At 47.7% G+C, this 20,390-nt stretch overlaps 1 protein-coding gene across 1 annotated transcript in view; it reads right to left on the bottom strand.

The window, feature by feature from the left end:
* XXYLT1 (xyloside xylosyltransferase 1) overlaps positions 1-14,225 on the bottom strand; it is a 169,311-nt gene extending 155,086 nt beyond the window's left edge. Inside the window, exon 1 of the mRNA XM_027061162.2 lies at positions 13,599-14,225. Within this exon, the coding sequence (XP_026916963.1) occupies positions 13,599-14,099 (501 nt within the window). The 5' untranslated portion in view covers positions 14,100-14,225. The remainder of the gene's footprint in view (positions 1-13,598) is intronic.
* Between the last annotated feature and the right edge of the window lie 6,165 nt (positions 14,226-20,390).

Below are 20,390 nucleotides of genomic sequence, written 5' to 3'. Positions count from 1 at the left end.
TATCCTCACAAGGCCAGTCTCAGGCACACCAGGAGTCCCCTGCCCTGTGTCTTCCTGCCCCCCAGACATCAGGTGGTCTGGGGCACCCTGAGCAAAGCTTGCACTATGCCTAATCCTGCACAGGTTTTTCAAACAATGACTAATCCACTTGTCCATCTGCCAAAGCCTACAAAGCCCCTCAGACTCCCACACTGACCAGGACTCAAAGAGCCTGGCCATCTGGGCAGGTTTCACAGAACTACATCCCAGACTACCATGATGATCTGGCAAGAGCAAGGGCCCCGCACAACATTCAATGGAGTATGAGCCACAAAAGGTAAGGCCCAAGACCCTGCTAGGAGGGATGGGTGGGAACAAGGGATATGAGCAAGTTCTGGGGATAGGCAGGTCTCTCCAGTAGCCTGGCTTTTCAAAATCACTTAGGGGCACCTGGGTGGCTCAGTCGGTTAAGGGTCCAACTTCAGCTCAGGTCACGATCTCACGGTCCGTGAGTTCGAGCCCCGCGTTGGGCTCTGGGCTGATGGCCCGGAGCCTGGAGCCTGCTTCCGATTCTGTGTCTCCCTCTCTCTCTGCCCCTCCCCCGTTCATGCTCTGTCTCTCTCTGTCTCAAAAATAAATAAACGTTAAAAAAATTTTAAAAAAATAAAATAAAATCACTTATTATTTGACAGAATTCTCAAAAACTTTATGAACAATTACTGTGTGCAATCAGACCATGAAAACAAATCAAACACCATTAAAAAGAGATAAACAAATCTGAATAATGCTTGTTTATAGTTTACTATAAACAAGTTTGAGATGGAACCTTCTAGAAACTTCTAGAAAGGAACATTCACAGAGAAGACTCCAACCCTCAAAAGACACAGGAGGATCATCCATGTTGCCTACACAAAGACTATAAAGGGCAGGCTCCAGCTTCATCATCGTAACAGGAAACAACAGCACCCACTCCAGAACACAGGCCAAATCAAGCTGGCATTTGCTGAGCCTCTGCCCAGAGCCAGGCATGTGCTAGGCACGCTGGGGAAGGGAAAGATGAAGACTGGGGCCTCATCCTCCCAGCAGAAAAGAGAAAGCAAGGGCACAGCTGAACACCAAATGAGGCAAGTATCCAGTGTTTCCAGTGGGGCATACACAGTGCATTGTTAAGAGCAGTTGGGGGTTGGAGGGGAGGATCAGAGAAGAAGAGAACTGTAGTCTGGGAAACTGAAGAAGACTCAAAAGAACATGAGGACACCCTGTGCTATAGTCTGAATGTTTATGCCCCTGCTCCAAATTCCTATGTTGAAATCCTAAATCCCAGTGTGATGGTGTTTGAAGGTGGGGCCTTGGGGGAGTTGCTTAGGTCATGGGGGTGGAGCCCTCACGAATGGGATTAGTGCTCTTATAAAACAGACCCCATGTGAGGGCACAGCAAGAAGCTGGCAGTCTACAACCCAGAAGAAGGCCTTTGCTGGCACCTTGCTGGTATCCTGGTCTTGGACTTCCAGCCTCCAAAACTGTGAGAAATAAATATCTCCTTTGTTTTTAAGCCACCCAATCTGTAATATTTTGCTACAGCAGCCCCAACAGACTAAGACATCATGAAATAAACATGGGCAGAATGCGGTTTTGCAAGCCAGTTCCACTGCCCTCCAACTGAATCAGTAAGCATTGTGCCTTCTAAAGTGATGAGGGAAGAGTTCCTCCTCCCAACACACTACTTAGGAACCATTAGTAGCAATCACCATTTATTACCCAGCCACCTGCTGCAGGCCAGGCCTCCAGCTGCCTCATTTTATCTCACAGCCACCTGTAAGATCATGTCTGAGGGGAAAGAGGTCAGGGGATTATATCTGGGGCCCCGCTGTTCCCAAATGTCACAGACTCCGTTGGAACACAGGTCTTGGGCTCCAAGCCATGTGCTCCTGCCCTGGCTGGCACAGTACAGACTCTGCTGGGGGCAGAAGTGGTGATGAGCTCCAGTGAGGAGAGGAAGAGGAGGCCAGAGGCGGAAAGTGTGCTCCCAGGCTGGCCGGACCAGCGCAGGGCAACAGAGGCCAGCCTCCAGGCTCCCTCCAGCCTCTGTCCCACCAGCAGGAGGATCACTTCATGAGGCTGCTTAACAGTAATCACCCCAATAAATAAAATAAATGGCTTCAATTTAAAGCACATTATGTTAACAGCAGGCTTTGTGCCAGCTGACGGGGCCTGGCTCCGCTGCTCAGAACAAGCGCCTAAAACAGGGATGGGTACACAGCGCTGCCTCCAGTGAAAAGCCCTGCTCCACACAGTCAAGCAATAGGGACACAGTGACCGCCCCACCAGGAGGATCATGCCCCTCACCCCACCAAGTCTGCGTGGCAAGACTGGAGACTCTCACCACTCCCCCAACTTTCCACCACGGGCCAAGCAGGATACCTGGGGCACAGACAGAGCTCAAGGATCTCTCAGGAGCTCCAGGTGGGGAAGAGGGACTGCTCTTTCCCCTAAGGGGCAGGCCGCCCCCCTTCTCCCAGAGGGCCCATCCATGCTAGGTGTGATGTAGATCCCGGGTGGATGCACCCCGGGAAGCTGAGAGGCTGTGGGCAGGGCCCAGCTGAGGGTCACTTGGTGGGGACAAGGGCAGGCCGGAGGAGGCTCGTGATGCGCAGACACCCGGCCACCACCGCCCCCATCCACACGGGTCCCTCGGACTGCGACGCCAGGAAGCACTGATGTCTTCTCCATCCGGATGCAACCATCCAGCTTCTGTTTCATCTACCTTTTTCAAACGGCCTCATCAAAGCTAGTTTACACAGGGCACAGGAAGGAAATGACTGCCCACGATCGCCAGGCAGACTCCCTTTCATTTCAATCTTCCTTTCTAAAACCTGGGGGGAGAGGGCGGGACGCTTGTGGTGAAAGAACAAAAACAGCTCTGCGTGCGCCCCAGGCTTCCGTGGTGGGAGAGCAGTGCGGGCGGGCGGCTCCGGCGCGACACCGGGCCCAGCCAAGCAAACACGAGGCAGGGGCGCCCTCCAGTGGCCACACGGAGAGCCACACGCGGCTCCTCGGGCCTGGGAGGGGACCCTGCTGGGCAGGTGAGCAGCCGTCCCCTTACTGGGTCTCAGGAACAGGGCCAGGACAGGCAGGGGTGGCTGGGGGCCCAGTGTGGGCTGCACTCCTGTAGCTACTCCAGCCTCCTGACCTCCTGGCCTGGAGACCTACGCACTTATTCTAGCGCCAGAGCTCCCTCCATCCAGCACATACCCCCAAGCAATGCACACACCACATGGGTTCACTCCAGGGATACAGCTCCCCTAGGACTGACCCCTTAGTCCCTCTCAGGTACAAGGCTGCTGGAAAGCTAGCCCCCAACAACCAGCAGGACTCTGGCCTCCCCTCCCCAGCCAGAAAGATCCGTGGGGACACAGTGCAGGGAGGCCCATTTGGAATGGGTGAACACAGACAGGCCCAGCACCTGGCAAGCTCTGCCGGGGGTGGGGGTTAGGGTGAGCTGGCTCTCAACCCGCTCTCCCAAAAGGGAGCAGAGGCTGCTGATTACACTGATGCCCCAACAGAAGACGGAAGGGCCGGGGCTGATTCTAACCCCAGCTCTGTGTGGCACTGAATAAGTCATTGCCTGCTCCACCCCAGGTCTGCCAGCTCACTGGGAGGGCACTGTACCCAGAGGTTCGGAGTTTCCTTCCAGTTCCAAAACTTGGTGGTTCTGCAGTGTTCTGGGAAAGCAAGGGAGAGTTACAAGCTCGGTCTTTGTTCAGTTTGATGTAATTGGGGCCTCCGGGCAGGGGGACGATACAGATTTCGAGGTGGGCTATGGCCCAGCCCTCACTAGCTCCCACTCTTGTGGGCATCAACCCCTCCCTAAAGCATGTCACACAGTCCAGCCCCAAGACTTTGTTTGAGACCTCAGGTAAGTCAGCTGACCTATCAGCCTCGGGGGCTCCTCCCCTGTCACAGTAAGGCTCAAGTGAGACGTTTGTAAAAGCATTTTTATATATGCTAAAGCGCTGAACAAATGTTACAATTATTCTCCTAATCAAGTCTTCATACGAGTAACACCACCTCATTGATTTTAGGGACAACATTACTATACACACTGGAAATTTCTAAACTGTATGCTTCAGAATATAAGTGTTTCCAGAGATGCTATAACATCTTTCCAGGTGGGGAGGGGAGAGTCAAGACACCTGGTCTTTCTTGTAAAATGCATTTTGGTAAACACATAGGAAAAATACCAAATACATTTACACAGTTGTCCTTATCAATATATAATCATCTCACCATTAGTCATTAGGAAAATGCAAATCAAAACCAAAACGGGATGCTACTTAACAACATTGAGAATGGCTATGATCAGAAAGACAGATAAGGGGCACCTGGGTAGCTCATTTGGTTGAGTTCTGACTCTTGATTTTGGCTCAGGTCATGATCTCCCCGTTCGTGAGATCGAGCCCCATGTCAGGCTCCACACTGTGAATGTGGAGCCTGCTTGGGATTCTCTCCTCTCTCTCTGCCCCTCCCAACTCATGCACCCCCACGCTACTCTCAAAATAAATAAATATTAACCAAAAAACGACAGCAAGTGCTGGTGAGGATGTGGAGAAACTGGAACCCTCATACCCTGCTGGTAGGAATGAAGAACGGTGTAGCCGCTTTGGAAAACAGTCTAGCATTTCCTCAAAGGTTAACATATGACCTAGGCATTCCATGCCTGAGTATATACTCATACATACACATAAAAACTGATAAACAAATGTTCACAGCAGAATTATTCACAATAGCCAAAAAGGGGAAACCACCCAAATGTCCCTCAATTAATGAACGGATAAATGTGGCCTGTCCATACAACGGAATATTATTCAACCATAAAAAAAGGATGGTGTACCGATACATGCTAAGTGAAAGAAGCCAGATACAGAAGGTCACACACCGAATGAGTCCATTATCATGAAATGTTCAGAACAGGCAAATTTATAGAACTAGAAAGCGGTTTCATGCTTGCCAGTGCGAGATAAAAAGGGGAACGGGGAGTGACTGTTAATTGGTACAGGGCTTCTTTTGGGGGTGATGAAAATGTTCTGGAATTAGTGGTCATGGCTGAACAATCTTATGAATATTAAAAACCAATGAACTATTTTAAAGGGGTGAGGTTTATGGCATGTAAATTCTATCTCCATTTAATTGCAAAAAAAAAAAAATGTGGTTATCTGTCTTTTGAGAAATGATCTATGGGAACAGAAAACAGAACACAGTGAGGAATTACTGATGTCCAAAGCCTGAACGTTCCATTTGCACACTGAGGCCCTCAGAGCATTTACCAATCACCCATGTATCAGTGTGATTCATCTAGAGGATGATCCCTGACCGATGTTATGGGTTTTGCCCTCTCATTTTAACACGTTATCAATGTTATTATCTGTGAAATTATCAGAGTCTATTGTATAGGGTATGATAATACCACATTCCTTACAGATCAATGACTGAAGTTTTTCATGAGAAGCATGCATTGATACACAAAATACTAGTTATTTCATGAACATATTCTAATTTAAAAGACTTCCACTAGTAAGTGTGTTTGGTAGATAACATTGTTCTCTAAATTCTATAGTATAGGGGCGCCTGGGTGGCTCAGTCGGTTAAGCGTCCGACTTCAGCTCAGGTCACGATCTCGCAGACCGTGAGTTCGAGCCCCGCATCAGGCTCTGGGCTGATGGCTCAGAGCCTGGAGCCTGCTTCCGATTCTGTGTCTCCCTCTCTCTCTGCCCCTCCCCCGTTCATGCTCTGTCTCTGTCTCAAAAATAAATAAAACGTTAAAAAAAATTAAAAATAAATAAATAAATTCTATAGTATAAAATGTCAGCCAATCTTTTTTTGTTTGCTTGTTTATTTTGAGAGAAAGAGAAAGTGCTCGTGCTCACACCCACACGTGGGCAGGGGAGAGGCAGAGACAGAATCCCACGCGGGCTCTGCACTGTCAGCACAGAGCGCAACGGGGGGCTCCAACTCATGAACTGTGAGGTCATGACCTGAGCCAAAATCAAGAATTGGACACTTAACTGACTGAGCCACCAGGTGCCCCTTATCCTACCTTTCCAAAGAGCCTCTCATTTCAGGACGCGTTTTTCCAACCACCTCCTTCCCAGACTGTCTAACTTATTCACGTTTCATTCCAATGCAAGGTGCCCACTACTCTGGCAGGCCGGAGAAGCTGCATTTCAGTGTCACCTGTTTGTCAACAGCTTCCTCAGTAAGACAGCCAGCATGGAGGTCTTAACGCTTCTTTCCAGCCCCGGCTAGGGGCTGAGGTGCTCATCTTTTCAAAGCCACTCAGTTTTGCTCATGCAGAAACCCTGGAAATGCCCCAATGTGTGCAAAGAGCCTCTGTCCAGCCACCCTAGTCCTCAGCATTCGCTCCTCCTGGAATCCAACAAGTGCTTTAAGTGCGGAAAGCACGTGGCTTCTTATTCCTAACTTGTTATCTGGGGACTGAGCAACCCAACCTCATGCTGAAGAAGACGGGGCTTACAGGAGAGGGGCAGATCACGGAGAACTCTGGTAGGATTTCCTGGGTTTGACTAACACAGCCATCAGTCCATCAACTGTGAATATTTACTGAGCGCTTTGAATGTGCCAGGAGCTGTGCTAAGAAGATAACGGTGACGAGGGACAGAGGGAGCACCTCTGCTCCCACTGTTTCGTGTCTTCTGCACTCCTGGCCTCTTGCTCTCCACTGTGAACACGAACACCTCCTTTCAGGCAAGAGAAGAAACTGATCTGATGGGTGAGTTTGGAAGGCATGCCTGCCCTGGCCCCTTCCTCTCCCCTCTTCTGGAATTACCTGCGGAGAGCCTGCCCATCCCCACAGGGAGGCCAGTGGCTGTCCAGGGATGCCTGTCCCTCCAGAAGTTTGTCTGATTCTTGTGTTGCAGGTTAGCAGGCTGCCTGTCCAAGTCTATCACCTCCAACTTGGACCAGAAGCAGGCAGGAGTGGCACTGACGGGGTTCCTGCCAACCTCCGTCAATGAAAAAGGTAAGTGATGTCCCTGCCCTCCTGGAGATTATATTCTAGTAGGGAGAGGTAGCCTGCGAATCAGTGAGGATTGTTATTTTCTCAAACATGAGGAGCACACTCCCACATGCAGTTTTCCCTGCCTAGAGTTCTCTCTTCTAAATGTCCAAAGGTCTACATGCTCACTTCCCTCAGTCCCTGCTCAAACGTCACCTCATTGGCAGGGCCCTTCCTGACCACCTATACCAAACAGCCATCTGCCCACCCCCGATACGTACACTCCCCATGCCCTTTACCTTCTCTAAACTTCTCACTGACTGGCTCTGTATGTACTTGATTTTGTGTTTCAAGTCTCTCTCCCACACCTCCCCCACAACCCCAGAAGGTAAGCTCCACCAGGGCAGAAACTCTGTTCCGTTCCCACTGGTCACAGGCACAGGATAAGCGCTCAGCATCTGTTGAGTGAATGAACAAATGAGGATGTGCTACAAAGCAGGTGACGGGAAAGATAATGAGGGCTCAGGTGAGGCTGCGTTAGAAAAGGGGTTTTGGGAAGGCCTTCCTGGGTGGCTACCATCTGAGTGATGACACAGTGACAGAACAGGAGAAACACCACAAAGCAGCAGTACTGTGAGCAATACCGCCAGGCCTCTGCAGGGACCTGGCCACCCCACAGAGAAAGGAGCGGATGACCATGGGTCCTGTCGGTGCTGAGTGATGCCAGGAGCTCTGGGGCCTGCTCACTGTGGTGATCTCCCCAGAAGTCAGCAGAGTGGGACCGTGCTAGGAGACTGCCCCCGTAGCAAGAGACAAAGCAGTACTGGGCTAAGTGCTCTACAGAATGGCAGCATCTCATCCTCACTGCTACATGGGAGGTGGGTGTGTGAGCCTCACTTACAGAGGAAGCTTCGGGGGATTACCCACCGTCACCCAGCTAGTAACTGGCCAGCTGGGGCTGGAACTCAGAGCTCACTCCCTCAGGACCATCTCCTGTCCGACCTGCTGAGTTTTACAGCAAGATAAGCTGTATGTAAATGTGACACTAAGCGATGTGGGTTCCTGGATGGCAGGGGCTGTGCCTGACCCATGTCTGTGTCCCCATAGCTGTGAACCCCGGGTCCCATGGATAACACGTGCTTGGTGATGCCCAAGGTGGGCTCCTGAGGGGTGGGACAGGGATGGCTGGTTATCTACCCTGAAACCTGCTCTCCTCTCCTTCCTATTAACTGGACCCCTATTTTCAACCGAGCACTCTTTGATTCTCCCTCCATCCTGCTACCACAATACAGATGTGATGGCTAAAGCGGTAGCAGCCATCCTGGCCCAAAAGGACAAGGGCCACTTCCCAGTGACAGTGAAACAGGGAGCTGCAAGGAGCCTAGGACACTGATGACTTCACAAAGCCCCCACGCCACCAGGAATGGCTAGCTCTGAACTTCCATTCAGATGAGAAATAAGGCTCAATCTTGCTGAAGCTGGAACAATTTGGGGTTTCTGGCATATTCTATCAAACTCAATATGGCAAGGAAGGCTTATGAGAAAGGTAAGTCTTGACCTAAGTTTTAGAAGAGCAGGATTCCTCCTGACAAACAGAATGAGGCAACAGATGGCTCAGAAGCAGAGTGAGCAAAACCCCACATGAAGGGACAGCTTTTCCCCCAGCCTAGGGAGGAAAGGCTGGGCAAGGAAGCCGAAGTCAGCTGCAGTAGGTCTAGAATTTGGAGAAGCCTGAGATGACAGTTCGCCAGGAGTCAGGAGGTTCTGAGGGGAAGTCACACCATAAAAGCATTTTCACAAGATGAATGTAGCAGTCTTTCCCAGGCCAGCAGAACTAGGACAGCCTGGATGACAGAGCTGTTCAGCCAAATGTTTCCTGAATGCCTATGTGCCAGGCGTCGTAGAGAACATACCTGACCTGGGTAAGAAAGCTGGACAGGACGGCCCAGGCGCCCCTCCATCCCTTACAGCAGTGACTCCCATGCCTGCCTCTGCAGCTCTATACAAACTCGGATTCCCAGGCCCCACCCAGGAGATTCTGACCCACAGGCTGGGACAGGGCCCAGGCTTCTGAACCTTTCTTTTTCTTATTTATTTTGAGAGAAAGAGAGAGAAACCACGAGTGGGGAGGGGCAGAGAGAGAGAGAGGGAAAGAGAGAGAGTCCTAAGCATGCTCCATGCCCAACGCAGGGCTCAAACTCGCAAACTGTGAGATCATGACCTGAGCAGAAATTAAGAGTCAAGACACTTAACCAACGGAGCCACCCAGGCCCCCCCCCCCCCCCGCAGGATCCTGAATTTTTAATAAGCATGCCCAGGTTGACTGTGATGCAGTCAGTCCATGGAGCTGTTACACAGGCCAGAAACAGCAGCTAACCTGACCTTGGAACACAGTGGGTTTGGATGCTTATTAAATACGTGAACAGATGACAGACTTCCATACTGTTAGGGGACAAACTAGATTTAGAAAGACTTTCAGTAATAATCGAAACAAGGGGACAGCTGGGTGGCTCAGTCAGTTTAGCATCTGACTCTTGACTTTGGCTCAGGTCATGATCCCAGGATCATGGAATTGAGCCCCACATCAGGCTCCACACTGAGTAAAGCCTGCTTAAAATTCTCTCTCTCTCTCTCTCTCTCTCTCTCTCTCCCCCCCCCCCTCCGCGCCCCTCTCCCCAACTTGTGCTCTCTCTAAAATAAAATAATAATCATCGACACAAGATTTTTCTGGTTAAGTGAATGGTTTTTTAGCTAATATTTAATTAACCAAAATATAAGGCCACTAATAATGTTCTGTGATCTATTTCTGCAACCATCTCAGCTAAAAGGTGTTTCTGTTTCACTTGAAAATGGCCTTAGAAGAGACCTCCGGGTGTGAGAACATTTCCATGCTGGCTCACTGTAGCTCTGCTCTGCATCTTACAGACGTGGTGGAGTCCAAGAGCCCACCCTGAGGGTGGAGGCTGTCTCCAGATAGTTGGGTAGGCAAGGAGCTGCCTTCCTGTCCCCAAGATGTTCTAACATACTTCAAGACAACTCTCCCTGGGAGTGAACTGTCCTTATCACCTTACCTGCTAGAAGATAAAGTGCTACTTAAAGAGGAAACATGGCACAAAGGGAGAGACAGTGGCCCGGGACATGGGCCTAGTCCTAGCCAGGTCAGTAACCACCCAAGTGGCCTTGGGCAAGTCTCCTCACCCATTACGTTATATGCTCTTAAAGGTCCCAGGCCTGATGCAGCCAGGGTGAGAATTTCTACAGTTTCCTTCTTCTTAATTAATACCAAAAGGACAATTCTCAGTATAAAATGCACTCCCAGAGGCACCTAGGTAGCTCAATCAGTTGGGTGTCTGATTATTGATTCCGGCTCCAGTCATGATCCCACAGTTTGTGAGATTGAGCCCCAAGTTGGGCTCTGTGCTGACAGTGTGGGCCTGTTTGGGATTCTCTGTCTCCCTCACTCTCTGTTCCTCCCATGCACACACACATGTGTGCACTCACTCTCTCTCTCCAATATAAATGTTTTTTTAAAGAGCACTCCAGGGCACCTGGGTGGCTCAGTCGGTTAAGCGTATGACTTTGGCTCCGGTCATGATCTCATGGTTCACAAGTTCGAGCCCCACATCGGGCTCTTTGTCAGCACAGAGCCTGCTTTGGATCCTCTGCCTCCCTCTCTCTTCCCCTCCACTGCTTGCTCTTTCTCTCTCGCTCTCAAAACAATAAATAAAGGGGCGCCTGGGTGGCTTGGTCAGTTGAGCGTCCGACTTCGGCTCAGGTCATGATCTCAAGGTCTGTGAGTTCGAGCCCCGCATCGGGCTCTGTGCTGACAGCTCAGAGCCTGGAGCCTGCTTCAGATTCTGTGCCTCCCTCTCTCTCTGCTCCTCCCCTGTTCATGCTCTGTCTCTGTCTCAAAAATAAATAAACGTTAAAAAAAAAAATTATAAAAAAATAAATAAATAAAAATTAAAAAAAAAAACTGCACTCCCATATGTAAGGCATGATGTTCAGTGCTGGGGATACAACACTTAAGTCAGTGTCCATGCCCTTTGTCTACTTTGTCTTGAAAGGTAGACAAATAATTCATTCAATAATTATATAATTACGACAATGATAAATGTTACCAAGTAAAAGTACTTGGTGCTATGAGAGTGTGTAACAGGTGCTCAGGAAGGTTTACCAAGGAAATAACATTTACACTGAGACCTGAAAGCAGAATTTAGGGATAGGGGTCAGGGTGGGGGTGGGGGCAGGGGTACTCCAGGCAGAGGGAAAAGCCTATGTAAAATGATGCCAGAAGAAGCATTCCTTTCAGGAATATTCCAAACCTGAGGAAGAACTAAGATGCCCAATAAAATGAAGCAAACCTTTTAGGACCATACATTTAAAGAAAAAAAGAGCACTGTTTATCACAAACAGAAAACAGACTCATAAAATGTGAACTCAAAAGTAACAGGAACAATTTTACGCTGACACTGATAAACTCTTATCTGACCACAGCCATCTGGCTACAAAGCCCCCCGACCCTCATTTGTGATGCCTCAACACAGGTGGGATCAACTCCCTCAGGTCATCCGCAGCTGCTTCCAGGCCTTGGTGACCTGTGGCTGTGGCACAGCAGAGGGAGGGAGAATGAAACGCAGACACCACGATGGGAGCCTGGCCCTAAAGCCAATATTTCTGGCGCTAAGTATGCACCAGGCATCATGCACGGGGATGGGAGATAAGACCTGATACATTCATAGCACCAGGGTATGCGAGGAAGACGTGCCTTGCAGATGGAGGTTCCTCGGGAGGCTCCAAAGAGGGAATGACATCTGAAGATGGCCAAACAGTGTGAACTACCTCTGTGCACCCAAACGCGCCTCTGTGCACAGACCGCAGCACAACATAGCAAAGGCCTGGAAGCTGGAAAGCCCTGAGTGCACAAGAAGCTGTGGCTGGAGCTCGAGATAAGGGGACAGGTAAAGGTCTGGAAGTCTGCTTCCTCTGACTCCGTAAAGTGAAAAGATGACAATGCTGGCCTTCAGGGTGGGGTTTGGAGACACAGTCAAATCCCAGCCTTTTGATCACAGGCTTTTGGCTTTCTCCCTTGAACCAACACAGAGTTTCTCAAGCATTAAAGTCCTAGGGATCACGTGGGACAAGTTGCCAGGTGTCACCCTGAGATCCCAATTAGGTAAACAGGGATGCCCCCCCCCCCCAGAGTGAAAAACCCCAGATCAGACAGTAGGTCCCAAGGACCTGAATTCTTGGCCTCCTACAGCATGAAGTCCATGGCCCAAGTGCCCTTCCCTGATTACGGTGAGCTCCAGACAGGCTCATTTGTTCTGGGCAGGACATAGGCTTTGTATGCTATGGGGGGGGGGGGGGGGGGGCGGTAGCAGGAACAAAAAGCTGTGGAGGGCTGGGCACAGATTGTCCCCAAGTCTAGGGACATTCCTGGGGGGGGGGGGGGTGAAAGCTAAGTAAAGAGTGGCCAAGGGTCCAGGAGGAAAGGAAGGACATCCTGGGCAGAGAGCTTGTGTAAAGGCACATTCAGCACAGTCAAGATCTAAGGTGCACACAGGAGGACAAGAAGCCAGGTTGGAGAGGAGGGCTAGGCCCACAACACAGCCCTCCTAGAAGCTGGGGCTTGATTCTGCAGGTAACGAAGAGCTACCAAAGACCCCGGAACCCTACAGGATCCTGGCAGCAGCTCCCCTTGTCGCTCACTGGGCACAAACACATGGAACATTATTACTCTTGCCTCATTGCTCCTTCTCCCACCATCAGACTTCATCCTTTAGGATCACCTACTAATCCTACCCAAAAATCAGAATTTGGATCCCCTCTGTGCAACCATTAGGTCAAAATGAGGCTAGCAATTTGACTGAAGTAATTAACACTAAGTCAGGAACAGTATCTCTGACAAGCAGAGCCAGGAGATCAAGGGAGATGATGGGAAGATGTGGGAGCTGCCACGGAGGCAGTTTGGTCCCGCCTGGGACAAGGTGGCCAGCTCTGTTGTGCTCTCCCCAGATCATACATATCTGTACCTCTTAGGGCTTTCTCTTCCTCCCTGAGAGGAACCGGTGGCTTCTCTAAATGGGTTTGTGACCCTCGAGAGTAGGGAAGAAGACAGAGAGGGGATGAGGTAGTTCACACTGTTGGGGTTTGGGCTTAGACAGTTCTGACCGAAATACCATAAGAGCTATGAGAATGTCACTGCGATTTCAGCAATTCAAGCGACCTAAGACCTGTCCAGCAGACTCTGCACAGAATGACTACTGGTGCCTTCAAATGACCTGGTCCAACCTAAAAAGTCAAAGACTGAGTAGAATAAAAAGAAGTGAAGACAGTGCTGAATCCTGCAAGGCTACCAGACAGGGGGGCGAGCCAATTCTAGAGGGAACAGGGACTTAATGGGGGGAGACCGGGTCAGGGGTAGTGGGTTGACACCCCGGCTCCACTCCAGCACCAGCCGAGTGCACCGGACTCCCGGACACGCCCCCCGGACGTCGCCCCCGGCGTACAGCAAACACCCATTTCGGGCAAAGCGAGAAGAATGGCGGGGGGAGGGGGCGGTGGTGGGCATCCACCCGGAGCCCTCAGCCGCGGCCCCGCTCACCTTGCACTTGAAGCCGGCGGCGGGCGGCAGCAGCTCTCGAAGCAGGGCCTTGGCCACCTCGCGGCTGGCCTCCTCGCTCACGAAGTGCAGGTTAAGCACCTCGTGCGCCTCGAACTTAGCGAGGCGCAGCAGGGAGCGGAGCGCGACGCGGGCCTTGGCCTGCAGCGCGGCATTGTGTTCCGCCTTGGTGAACATCATCAGCAGGTGATAGTCCACCGGTCCGGCCACGCCGCCCTCCAGGCTCTTGGCCTTGGCGCCCGGGGCCGGCGCCACGGAGCCCCGCGCCACCTCCGGCGCGGGCGGCGTGGGCGCGGCAGGGGCCCCGGCGCGGGCCTCCTTCAGCCTCTTGGTGGCGCTGGAGAAGGTCTCCCGGCCCGAGCCGAGGTAGTAGAAGGCACAGACGGCCAGCGCTGCGGCCAGCAGAAGCGCGCAGTAGTGGGAGCGCACAGCGCCCAGGCGCGCCATGGCCCGAGCGCATGGGGGCCCGCCTCGCCGACCCATGCGCCACGGGCCGGCGGACCGATCAGCCGGGGAGGGAGAGCCGAGACCAGCACCCTGGCAGCCACTTAGTAGCCTAGGCGGCGGACAGCGGCCATAACGGGGGCGGTGCCGCGCTGCCCGGAGCCAATCCTCGGGCGCTGATGCGCGGAGAGGCGGAGCCAGGGCCGCCGGGCAGCCGCTGGGTCCTAGATTTAGAGGGATTCGAGCTGGGAAGGACCGAGCCGGCGGGTAAGTATTCAGACTTGGAGAAAGCCAGCCGGCTGTAAGGTCTGTTAAAACTGGCCGTCCTAAATATCTAGCCCCAGACGCTAGATATCGAAGCTGAGCCTTGAAAGGCATAGAGGCGCCCCAACGCAGGACCTTCGGTTAGCAAAACCACAAAACTGGACGCAGAAAGAGAACATTTTATCTCTATACCTTTCTGCCCCGAATGTTTGCAGGCTTTGAACCCTCTCCCCGACTCCCTCCCTTCACACCTGGGAGACTGGCTGGGGCTAGGGAATTTAAACTCGCCAGCTCCTTCCTCATTCACAGTAAATAAGGAATTTCCTTGGGGTGGAAATGGCCTGCCCAGGGCACGGGCACCTGAGGCCGAACGAAGGCTATGTGAAGGATGTGGCCAGCAGGGGGACCCCGCTGCCCACGACTTCGGGAGAGACTCCTGAGCTCCAAGCGAGTAACGCCAGAGATGAAGTCTTTTTTTTTTTTTTAACAGACAAACACTTGAAACGAGCCTTAAGATGTACCAGGTAGTCTTTCAAAATTTTAACTGAGGCATACTGAGGTAACTTGCCCAAGGTCACAGAGTGGCGGTTTTGACCTTAGATAGGTGGACACTGGCAACTACCCCATAAAAAACTCATTAACTTCAGTCTTCTAAGGACTGACGATAATACCATAGCATTTAAACATGCACAAATGATCTGCATGCTTGATAGACGTGGAAGCGAATGCACATGCACTGGAGAATTATCACTCAGCAGTTTATTGTGCCATGCCGTTATTGGTCAAAGCATGGTACCCAGAACCACAATTCATCTCATTTTTAACTCTTGTTCGTTTCAATCGGAATAACACTTTTCTGAAAAAATACTGGAGCTCTGAAGCAAGGTTAGCAACAAATTCAATACATACTAGTCATCTTGTGTGTTGAGCGGAGCCCTGATACCTGAATTAACTCACTTGCATGATAGGCTCTTACTTGAATTCATTTAATCTACACAACCCTAAGAAGAGGTATTATTTGCACTTTACAACTGAGGAAATTGAGATTCAGAGCAGTATATTACCCAAAGCTCGTTGGCTAGTAAGCAATGGAATCGGATCTCAACCCAAGTCTTAACTACTTCTCATGCCCAGGTTTTCAGCCAAGATTAGCACTGAAAGCAATAATTGGAGCTCTGAGTTGTGTGTATTTTACCACAGCTTTTAGCAGACACTGTGGTTACAAGAGCAAGCTCTCCAAGTTAAGAGAGCTGGAAGTCCAGCTCTAGCAATGCAAATTATTAGACGTCAGGCAAATTACGTAATCTGAGCTGCAGTTACACCCATTCGTAAAACAGGGCTAATATGAGCACCTACGCCGCCTAGGGTTATGAGAGAAAATACACAAGAAGTAGTTAAAACTGTGCCTGACACTTAGCAAACAATATAAACTATGCTAGAAACACCAAACTCTACAAGAAGTCTAAATATCCAACAAGTGCCAAAATACAATTCAGTGACCATAGCTTTACTAGGGTAATTACAAATACCAAACCATAAATCTCCATTAAGACTTTAGTATAGGGGCGCCTGGGTGGCGCAGTCGGTTAAGCGTCCGACTTCAGCCAGGTCACGATCTCGCGGTGCGTGAGTTTGAGCCCCGCGTCCGGCTCTGGGCTGATGGCTCGGAGCCTGGAGCCTGTTTCCGATTCTGTGTCTCCGTCTCTCTCTGCCCCTCCCCCGTTCATGCTCTGTCTCTCTCTCTGTCCCAAAAAAATAAATAAACGTTGAAAAAAAATTAAAAAAAAAAAGACTTTAGTATATGCTCCACAGAACCCCCACAGCAGTGTGCTACAGCTATATTATTACGTCGTAATTGTTGTTCATTAATAAGAGAAAAATAATTCCTCTTGGTGCCTTTTAGCCCCCCCTTCCCCCACCTACACCATCAATAACACGGCTTTTCCTTCCACCACTTATTCTAGAATTTATTCAACAAATATTTTATTTTTCAGACCTTTATAAGATCACTACTCCCGGAATTCATGGATAAGAAATGAATAACAAGACAGTTTAAATTTTACATACAAATTCTGTAAACACAGGAAAATACTCGAGACTAGTCTCATCTCCATGTTGTAGCTTCTTCATTCCAATTATTTAGCTATAAAAAAAATCAACATTGCAGCTTCCTGAAATATATTGCTGACTGGAAACTAAATCAATTGGTTGAATGAAGGTAGACAGTCGTTTATTCAAGAGATAACAAGTGACGACTATATGTCAAGCACAGTAGCATCTGAGAATACAGCAGTGAAAAGAAACAGAAGTCTCCGCCCTCACAGAGCTTATATTCTAGCAGGGGAAAACAGAGAGATTAGAACGTGTAGTGTGTCAGATAGTGACATGGGCTGTTTTCGAAGCCCATAGCTGGGTATATAATGACATGGCTATATACACAAAGAACTTTGGTAACCACAGGAACTCTTCAGTTCTAACTGTAACTTCGGTCAAGTTCTCAGACTTCTCACCAGAGATTAGAATTGTTTTTTTCATCTGTAATGTTGGATTATCATATTTTTTTCATATTGACTAGTACCCAAAATTGTCAAGGATACAGAGAAACAGACATTGTCCTCTACAGCAGATGGAGGGAGGGGACTTTTCTGGAGGGCACTCTGGCAATGCTAAAATCTTTCTGGCCTCTAAGAAGACTCTCAGTTCTCTCCTACCCAGATGAGTGTTTCTCTTAGAGACAGTGGTTCTTGATTTGGTGTGGCACTGGAAGCACCCGAGAAACTTAGTAAAAACACAAAGGTTCAGGACCTATGTATTTTCAATGAGCCCAGGCCTCGATAGTGAATCTTTTACAGACCAAAGTTTGGAAAGCACTGCATTAGATCTTCACCCAGCCAAACTCTCTTTCTGCATACAATCTTGACTTACATGTCACTGCCTTGATGAGTGGTCTCTGAACACCAACCCATTCAGTGTCCAGGTGAGGCACTATCATCCAACAATCCCATGAAAGCCACCTATAAACTATTCGGTCCCATCTTCCTCCACTGCAGGTGGAGAAAGGCAAGATCCCAAGAAGACAAGATCCCAAGAAAATAGGAAGTACATCTTTTTTTTTTTTCACCATAATATCCCCAATACCTAACACAGTGCCTGACTCATTGATATATACTGACTCAAAAATATACCCACCCATTGTGAGTCAGCCAACTCCAGCCAACTTCTAGGAATCTGTCCTGAGGAAATAACTACGAATGTATGCAAAAAGCCATAAGGATAAGCAGAGCTAGATTTATGATGGCAAGAAATTGGAATCAAATGTTCATCAATGAAGCAGTTAAACAAAAATGATGCTGTCATTAAAAGTGATGTATTCACAAACTGCAAATAGAAATGTTTAATAATAAATGGAAGAAAAATTTGTAGATTTAGAGACTCAAGAGACATACTAGCCAACTGCAATGAATGGAACTTCTATGAGTTGTGATTTGAAGAGTCTACTTTTAAAAAGTATATTTGATACATTTGGGATAATATGAATACTGACTGTAGTTTTATAGTTAAAGAAGTGTGATGTTGTGATGCCTTTTTCTCTTTTAGAGATACATACTGAATGACTTGTTAGTGAAATGTGTGAGGCTTGATTCAAAATAAAATCTGGGGAAGAGAAAAAATGGGTAAGAGTATTAATAAAACAATGTTAGCCCTGAGTTACTAGCTATTATAATTATTCTATGTTGTATATGTTTGAAATTTTCCATTCTAAAAAAATGTTTTAATCCTTCCCAAAGTGATATAGAACATTTGAGGATTTAGAAATCTGCTCCCCATTTATTAAGTGAAAGAAGCAGGTAACAAAATAGTATGATCCCATTGTATATCAACATAAATACACACACCCAAAGTTCTGAAAAGATAAATACCGAGGAAGGAACAGCTTCCCCCTAAGGACTATTCAACAGAACTTCCTACAATGATGGGCATGTTTTATAATCTGTCCTTTTCAAAACAGTAGTCACTAGGCATACGGCTGAGCTCTTAAAATGTAGCAGTGCCACAGATGAACTGAACTCTTAATTTTGTCTAATTAATTTCAATAGCCACATGTGGCTAGTAGAGACCATATTGGAGAGCACAGGCAGATGATGGAATTGTGGAGGATTATCTTTTTTACTTATTATTAAACATTTGTCTACAATGAAAAAACAGTGCAATAGGAAAAAGGTTGCTTATTTTCATTTAAAAATTTTATTGACTATAGGTGCAGGTTCTCTTCTTCACAGAACTATTCTGAAAATGAAATGAAGTGGAATAAAGCAAGTCACATTGAAATGTTTTATGTGTCTGCTTTTAATTAACTTAAGGCAATAGTAGGCAATTCACTTCCAGGTCTATTCTTTCAACCCTCCCTTCCTTCTATGTCAATTCATATAAAAACATGCTTTTGTTTACTAAAAGGATGAGTACAAATGTGTTGCCTAGACTGGGAACTTCAATGGATGTCAATCATAATGGAAAATAATTAGAATTAGGGCTACCCTACACACACACACACACACACACACACACACACACACACACACACAAGCCTTTGTCATTTTTAGCTGTGAATTGAGAGCATACAGCTCTGTGAACAGGAAGAAAATATTTGAAAGATCAAAATGGGGACACCCAGGTGGCTCAGTCAGTTAAGCCTCTGACTCTTGATTTCAGCTCAAGTCAGTGCTCTCAAGATTCCCTCTCTCCCTTTCCCACTGCCCTTCCCCTGCTCTCATGCACTGTGAAATAAATAAGCAAACAAACAAACAAAACGGATTTCCTGATTGAAGCAATCAGCAAATAGAATCAACTGGATCAATCTGACAAAGTTGGAAAGGAATAGAAGACTTTAAACATGTCAGTTGGTGGGGCACCTGGATGGCTCAGTCAGTTGGGCATCCGACTTTGGCTCAGGTCATGATCTCACAGTTCGTGGGTTTGAGCCCCGCATCAGGCTCTGTGCTGACAGCTCAGAGCCTGGAGCCTGCTTCAGATTCTGTGTTTCTTTCTCTCTCTCTCTCAAAAATAAGAATAAACATTAAAAAGTGGCTTTAAAAAACAAATAAACGTGACAGTTGTTAACAGATATGTCTGCAGTTGTAGTTCATAATAAAGTTCAAGTCTGAACATAAAAGAACTATGCCAGAGGTGAGATTTTTATTGACTTATTATCATAATTCTTCAGCATACAAAGTATTTAATCAAGTATAATATTTACAATTCTTACATAATGTACATTTTAGAATAACTATAAAGATAATGTACTTTTGTTCCATTTACAATGACAAACTACAGTAAAACTACATTCATGAATTAGATACAAATCCTCTACATACTAATAAAAAGTAAATGGAGTGTTGGTTATACATTCTTTAAAATATTCCTTTTCACAGGTAGCAAGAAATATTACATGTAATAAGTCTTTATGACTGGAATGATCCAGAAATATCACAAAGCACAAGTAAACACATATAGAAAGGTAGCTCATCATTTCCAAAAGTTAACCTTTAGGCCTTTGTGTAAAATAAATGTTGCCAGCAATATTTATAATGTAGCAAGCTTTCCCTGTTTAAAATTAACACCCAAAGCAGGGGGTTGTTGAGGAAAAATAAGAAAATCTAGAACACAAGTCAGTGAAAAGACCAATGCAGAGAAAAGTTTATTTAATCAAACCTTGCTTCCTTCTCCTTATTTAAGTAGATAAACGTATGTAAATGGAAAAAGATGTCCACAGAATCGTATTTATAGATGTTAGGATTCAGCCAAACCGAATCCAAGCCCTAGGTTACTTTTCATTTGGAAACATCAAGACTTTGGTAAGTATATGGTGAATTAAAATGACCTTACCATGTTTTGCTTTTATTAATGTTTGTCATTACAAAAATGTAATATTTCCTATCATTTAATGGCTTCAAATCCTAATCTATTCCTTCAAGATAATTTTATATCCAGGTTCTTCAGAATATTTGGTCTTTGTTATCAAAACACAAGGAAAGCTGGCAGGCATTATCAGATTTTGCAGCTTTATAA

This window comes from Acinonyx jubatus, chromosome C2, assembly GCF_027475565.1.
Source record: "Acinonyx jubatus isolate Ajub_Pintada_27869175 chromosome C2, VMU_Ajub_asm_v1.0, whole genome shotgun sequence".
Taxonomy (NCBI): Eukaryota; Metazoa; Chordata; class Mammalia; order Carnivora; family Felidae; genus Acinonyx; species Acinonyx jubatus.
The sequence above is the reverse complement of the archived record's forward strand: the minus strand, read 5'-3'. Positions and strand labels throughout refer to the sequence as shown.